A 7,281-nucleotide genomic window follows, 5' to 3' on the forward strand; every position below is an offset into this window, starting at 1 on the left:
TTGGCTCGAAATTTCAAATCAACATATATTTGTGGAAGAAGACCTAAATGAGATGGAAAAACTTGAAGATGATATTTTTCTACATTCTATTATATCTAGTTATTTTAATAATTCTCTTATATAGATTGTATTTTACTAGAATTTACTAACAATTCTTTGTTTTTTTTTCAGAGTTTGCAAAAGCTAATATTGGTACTGATGGTGCGTGTTCGACTGCTTTAAGAAGTAACAAGAATATTTAAACTTTAAATTTTGTTGGTTTGTTTTTTTATCATGTATTTATTGATTATGTTCTAATAATGTTTTATTGCTTTATTTGATTTGTATTAGATTCTGATTTATTTTTGTATTTCATTACTTTGTTGAAGTTTAATAAACTTTGTATTAATACATTTCTTATAAATTTTTCAGGTCCAAGTCGAATCAACTAGGGCGGGTCAGTCAGTGGTCTTTTTTGAGATTGGAAATGCAGGAAAATGTTTTTTTGTTGTAAATTTTTGTTAATATCATACTCTTGAATATTAAATTTTGTGGATGAAAATGTCCAAATGTACTATAGGCTTCACATTATTTTTTGTGGATGATAATGTGAACATCCATATGTAATTAACAGGTGCTAAATATTAACTTTTGTGGATGCAAATATCCGTTAATTAAGTATAGGAACTAGAAGTATTTAGTTCAGTGACATGAACTTTGGATATGGATCACTTATTTTGGTTGATGGGTGAATGTTGTTGAATGAAAACTTTGGTAATTAATTTCACTTCAGTACATGATTTTTATGTTTTTTTTGGTGGTTTGGTCACTTTAGTGGCTTTTAATTTCTTATAAAAATATATAAGAGAGTTTTCGGTTATTCGGTCGGTAACCGAACCGAACCAAAAAATTTCAGTTTGGTAAATTTCGGTTACTACTCTTATTTGGTTCGATTCGGTTATCAAAATAAGTGATAATTCGGTTCAGTTAATCGACAGTTTGGTTCGGTTAGTGACCAAACCGAACCGATGCTCACCCGCAACGGTGCTTGAATATGTGGAAATTATATGGTCGATCAATAATCAAGGTTCCAACTACACGGGGTTCAAAGTTGTCGTTCAAATGATTGCTACGATGTCCTAGAACTCGAAACCATCATCGACGATTGCAAGGTTGTTCAATTGATCTTCCATAGTTAGGTCAAGAAAAGAAATCGAATGAAAAAACGATCACATGGATAAACCCTAGCCGCACTCTCTCATGTTGGGAAGACACTCTCAACCGGAGCACTATTTGTTTTCCTTCACCAATATAAGCTACAATTAATTAAGGTTATATTATTTAATTTAATGTTTCCTTAAACCCTTATAATTTCCTAATCCTAATCCTAATCCTAAACCTTATTTTTAAATCTTTATAAACCCCTGATTACTTGGTCTTCCTGCACATTAACCAAACGACACAATGAATCAAAACGACGCTTCGTCATCTTCATCTTCCCCAATTTTAAAGAAACAGTCATACAAGAAGAGGAGGAAAACCCTAAAGAAGAAAGCGGAGGAGCTATCGATTCTCTGCGGAGTTCCGGTCGGTCTAATCTGCGTTGAACCGGACGGCAAGGTCGAGACATGGCCGGAGGAAAGAGAAGCAGTCGAGGAAATTATCAGGCAATACCTGAGTAAAACAACCAACGCGACATCGTTTCAGATCGAGAATAGAAACCCTAAATCCGGTGGTGGAGAAGGGAAGAATAAGGGGAAATTGATGTATGAAACTTGGTATGAGGATCTTGATTATTTGCCGGAGGAGTCTTTGATGGAAATTGTGGAGTATATAGAGGAGCAAGAAAAGATTTTGGATGAAAGAATCTTGAGAGAGAAGAACAAGAACAATATTAAAAGAGGATTAGGGTTTCAGATTCATGAAATTTGATGTATTTATTTATTTGTTTGTTTGTTTAATTGATACACAGCTCTGATTGTTTCAGATACATGAAATTTGATTAGTTGTTTCATTAATACTAGTACTTGGATGATGCTGGAATTCATAGCTCTGATTGTTCAATTAAGTATGGGCTCTTTCACATTAGCTATTAAGTATGAGATCTTCAATATAATTACTTGATTGTTCAATTAAGTATGAGAATATGGATTGTTGGGTATGATATTGGTTGTATGCTTAGTCTGCTCATACTGTACGGTCTCTATCGCTAATTTCATATTACTCAAGGAGATGGTTTTGGCCTTTCTGATATTGAACAACAGAGAGGGCCTGAGGATTCCAGGTATCATACTGTTTTTTTCAAACCCCTCTGATTCACTTATTTTGTGGTAATTTACATCTATGGCCCCTTTACTTTTACTTTATTTTCTTTATAGCCATTGTACTTCAGGACCAAAAAGTCCGAGCTTTGCCATTTACTAACATAAAAAAATCATTTAATTTAAGCCATTCATATAGTTCATGTTATTTGAAAAGAGTCACATCTCTCTCTCTCTCTCTCTAACAAGCAACCTTCAACAAAGATGAGCGATCTAAATTCCAAGTTTCTTCAAGTGTATACCTTGCTTAAAGCGCAGCTACTCAGTGACCCGGCTTTTGAATTCACTGATGAATCTCGTCAATGGCTCCATCGTGTATCTCTCTTTCCTATTTACTTTTGCTTGCTTTTAATTTCCCTTTGCTTTCTCTTGTTGCTATATTGTTTGGATAGTTTCTGTATGTGCGAGTTCAAGTTTTAATTGTAGATTAGTATGTTGTATGCTGCCTACCTAATTTTGGTATTTCAACTTATATATTCTAATTGAGTAGAAGTTTGGGTTTAGAAAGCTAAGCTACTTTACTTCAAGTGCTATTTAATTGTGAATTGACTATCATGTGTGAGGAGTTGAAGGCTCTTTCTACAGTTAAGTCCGAGTATGAAAACTTGCTGATATTTGCGGTATTTAAAAGGGATTTGGAAAAGATAATTGAAGGAATTTCAATTCAAGGTGGAGATTTGTAGGAGTTATTTGGAATTTGTCAGCAAAATGTGAACAAATGCGGTTTCAAATTTGGCAATTCCCATTAGTAGCACATTGGAATGCTGCCATTATCAACCTTCAAATGGCGGGTGCATTAATTTAGGGTGGTTGATGCATTTTTCCTTTGCTGTTAAAGGGATTGATTCATTGATTTCGGTATTCCAAAATCGAATAAGAGATTATAGAGAGTTAAAAACAAAGAGTTAGAACAATAGCTCATCCTATGATTTTTTTTTTTTTTTTTTCATTCTCTGGGTGTTTTTGGGTCATTTGGGAATAAATATGCCTGAGTGGTCTTGTACATTTGTACATCTCCATTATATTTCTTAGTGAAATATTCTTTGGTCATATGCTCGTGGATGTAGCCAGTATTGTCAAAATATGTTGAATTCTTGTATGCAATACTGCAATCGTTATGTTTCTTGCTTATTCTTTGTTCTCCATTTTCCAATTTAATTATTCCAAGAGAGTAACCTTAATCAAGCTGATATCTGTTGCACGTTATCCTAACAGTCCTTCAACCCCACAAGTGTGTATAAGCATCACAATTGTTTGAATCCAATGGTATTCACCAAGTTGTTAGCCGAGCTCTATTGGATAGTCATAAAACATTGATCATTCTCGAGAGACACATTTTTAACATTTTATTTGTGCTTATAGAAGTGCAATACTCCTTGCCTTATTTGTACCATATTGGTCCATTCATGTATTTTTACCCCACGGCTATGCCTGCACCTGTTGATACACTTCTTTGTATTTGTATATGGTTTCCTTGGTGGCTAGGTAATCCTATTAGTTTGCACTGCTGCTGATTCTGCAATACCAAATTCCTAATCACATTTCACGCCCTTTTTTTTTTTTGCAGATGCTGGACTATAACGTGCCTAGAGGTGGGGAATCGAATGTTGCATCCTTAAGCTTCTCTTCGTCAAGGAAGAAGCTTGAAAATCAGTCATTGGTAGCATAAGAAGTCTATATTTCTTTGCTTGACAGCTGTGGGTGTATTGTTTGTAGGAAAGATGTATCGAGGACTGTCTGTCCTGGATTGCTATATAGCACTTAAGGAAGGAGAAGTACTAACTGATCATGAAATTCTCCTTGCTTGTGTTCTTGGTTGGTGCATCGAATGGGTATGATTGTTTGTAGAACACCAGTTGTAATTTGGTTCAACCAGGTTTACTTCTATGCATGATCTGTTTTATTGTATGGGAATAGTAATCTTTTTCTGGTTGCTGACTGTTCCAGCTTCAAGCATGTGTGGTGGTTCTTGATGACATCATGGATAACTCTCATACACGCCGTGGACAACCTTGTTGGTACAGACTGCCAAAGGTTCGAATGTGTTTTTTCTGTCTAACGTTCTAGATAACAATAGTGGTTGTTCTCTATTTAGCACTGAATAGGAGTTTGCAGATTATATCATCTCCTTTTCATCATAGGTTGGTTTAATTGCTATAAATGATGGAATACTTCTCCCCAATCAAGTCCGCAGAATTCTAAAGATGTATTTCCGGGAAAAGTCTTATTACATGAATCTGCTGGATTTGTTTAATGAGGTAATATAATGATTGCAGTTTATACTTCCTTCTTTCACTGATTATTCTGAAGGACCAATTATTGATTATTAATCATGTTTTCACAGGTAGAATTCCAAACAGTCTGCGGGGAAATGATAGATTTAATCAGCACTCATGAAGGAGAGAAAGATCTAGCAAACTACTCATTATCACTGTAAGTTATGGTACATATATATTGGTTCTTTTCTCTACATAATTTTTCTTATAATCAATTCCTCTTTCATTTTATGTTTTCATACAGTTACCATCGCATTGCTGAGTACAAGAGTGCTTATTATTCAATTTACCTTCCGGTAAGTGATAATTCTTCCACACATTGCTTTATAACTAGTTTCTAAGTGACAGTTATATCTACTACCTACTTGCTTAGATGCCAACCATCTTTAAGTTACATTCTCTAACTTCTTCGTCCATGCGTCCTTTTAAAATGTTCAAGGGTCTATTAAATCAGCTTAGACAATATTTCGGTTTTGATCACCTTACGTGTATGTGCAGGTTGCTTGTGCATTGATTATGGCTGGTGAGAATCTTGAGAACCATATTGAAGTGAAAAAGATCCTTGTTGATATGACTATCTATTTTCAAGTACAGGTTATTCCCTGTACACCTAAACAAGCATATACAAGACTTTTCTTTAAGTTGTCTGATCTATCAGATTTAATGACATGCCTATATATCTGCTGTAGGATGACTATCAAGATTGTTTCGGTGACCCGAAAGTAACTGGAAAAGTAAGTTTATGTGATATATTGTATCAACATAATTTTCTTGCTTTACACTTCTTTTGCCAATTTGTGACTTGTGAGCTTCTGCATTATCAGGTTGGAACAGATATTGAAGATTGCAAATGCACTTGGTTTATTGTAAAAGCGCTAGAACTCGCTAACGAGGAACAGAAGAAATTCTTATTTGTAAGCCAAATACTCCATTGTTCTTCTTTTGCACTATGTTTTGAGCCTTTATTAACTTGCTTTGAACTATTTATTGAAAAGTTTGTTATGTTTCCAGGAAAATTACGGGAAAGCTGATCCAGCATGTGTAGCAAAAGTGAAAGAACTGTATGAAGTTCTTGATACCTTCCACAACACAAAGAACAGATTATTCATTCAAAGTCATTACTCGGACAAATAGTTTGGAGATAACATCAAATCACATGTTTGGATCATGTTAATAGATTGCAGAAAGCTGGTTCTGGTATATAGTGAGAAAAGGTCATGCATTAGGAAAGTGATATGTTTATATGCAATGCAGGTTATATATGCAGAGTATGAGAGGGAAACTAATGAGAATCTGACAAGGACCGTCGAAACGCATCCTAATAAAGCTGTACGGGCTTTGTGGGGAAGATTTGTGGGAACCAGATGGACAGTTGATAGAGCGAGCGCTGTTTCTAACAGTTAAAAAAATGAGACACCTGGTTCTGAAAAGAACACATTAAGGTTTTGGAGTTTCTTTTGTTGTATGCTTTCAAACTTGCTGAGAATTTAACAGCTCTATTTTGCTACATGAATTCCAATTGGCATCACATGGACACTAAAACCGGTCATTGTTTTGTTGTGATCAGAGAAAAATTTTAATGCTTTGATTATCATATTTTAAAGTTCAATAATCATGATGTGACAATAACCAAACTTCAGTAATTTTACCCCGTTTCAGTGCATGTCTCACTTTCTCTATATTGTTGGAGTCTCCTCTTCAAATTTGCAACCTATATGACACCAAATTCTGTAATTCAACTAAGTTAAGGTTTGTCACTAAATTTTATTTAGTTTTCTTAGTTTCCGTTTTGATTTAATTAGCATTTTATGCCAATTATTAGTATAAAATTGATTTGAATTGAGTGGTTAAAGGTCTCAAGTTTTTTAAGCTATCGAAGTCGGGTTCGAGTCCTAATGTGTTTTTAAAAAAAAAAATAATCGAAAGAAAATTCATCTAAAGAATGTCTGATTAGCTTATCCGTTTCAAACCGACTTGTCGGAAAAATTATTTATTATTACCAAAATTATCATCTTGATTTTAACATTTGCTATGGTATTTGTTTGGTTCTATATTTTGAAATTATTTCTTAACTTTTAATTCCAAAAAGAGATAGTAACTGGTGAACTAAATGGACCTATAGTTTCCTTGTTGGAAAAAAGAAAATATATTGGGTTGGGTATGTGCATCCCACCAATAAGTGATTGACATGTAGACATCAATGCTTATGTATTCATCTTTTATTAGTCATTTGCATTTTTATTATTAGGTCGATTTTACTGGGGAAAAAACAGATGGCATAAAACACGTTGAGCCTTTTTATCCTTATAATTTTGATGAATTGGATACATTATCCTTTATTTTATTTTTTTAAATGTAAATGCGTATTTTCTATTAGATAAAAAAAATAGTATTGCGAGAAAATAGTAGGGAGTGCAATTCGTACCGAGTAAAATCAATACAAAATTCACGAATGAAAAAACGACTACAAAAGGTAAAAAAAAAAGTCATAAAATATAAAAGAAAAAACATAAATGAACAATAAATCATATATTTATCGTAAAGCTAAATCAGTAGAAAAACAGCTACAATTCAATCTTCATCATTTAGACTATTCGGATTTGGATCCTTTTTTTTTGTTGCAACGTGTATCTATTGATTTACGAATAAGATTAACCGTTTTCGTTTTTACTAAAACCGAACAAAATATAAATGAAAGAATAATA

At 33.7% G+C, this 7,281-nt stretch overlaps 1 protein-coding gene across 1 annotated transcript; it reads left to right on the forward strand.

The window, feature by feature from the left end:
* Positions 1-1,908: 1,908 nt before the first annotated feature.
* LOC136219302 (farnesyl pyrophosphate synthase-like) lies at positions 1,909-5,968 on the forward strand. The gene is made up of 11 exons (XM_066006663.1): positions 1,909-2,615; positions 3,868-3,892; positions 4,017-4,132; positions 4,248-4,334; positions 4,442-4,558; positions 4,645-4,733; positions 4,821-4,872; positions 5,075-5,170; positions 5,266-5,310; positions 5,401-5,490; positions 5,588-5,968. The coding sequence occupies exons 1-11, from the start codon at positions 2,505-2,507 to the stop codon at positions 5,708-5,710; spliced, it is 951 nt and encodes a 316-aa protein (XP_065862735.1). The 5' UTR covers positions 1,909-2,504; the 3' UTR covers positions 5,711-5,968.
* Positions 5,969-7,281: the final 1,313 nt, after the last annotated feature.

This window comes from Euphorbia lathyris, chromosome 2 (genome assembly GCF_963576675.1).
Source record: "Euphorbia lathyris chromosome 2, ddEupLath1.1, whole genome shotgun sequence".
NCBI classification, from domain to species: domain Eukaryota; kingdom Viridiplantae; phylum Streptophyta; class Magnoliopsida; order Malpighiales; family Euphorbiaceae; genus Euphorbia; species Euphorbia lathyris.

What these genes read in the sequence shown, in the direction of transcription:
- LOC136219302 (XM_066006663.1), top strand. Translation starts at nt 2,505, where the DNA reads ATGAGCGATCTAAATTCCAAGTTTCTTCAAGTGTATACCTTGCTTAAA. An exon ending in ATTATTCAATTTACCTTCCG is followed by an intron (nt 4,873 to 5,074) that starts GTAAGTGATAAT and finishes GTGTATGTGCAG; the next exon opens with GTTGCTTGTGCATTGATTAT. An exon ending in AACAGAAGAAATTCTTATTT is followed by an intron (nt 5,491 to 5,587) that starts GTAAGCCAAATA and finishes TTATGTTTCCAG; the next exon opens with GAAAATTACGGGAAAGCTGA.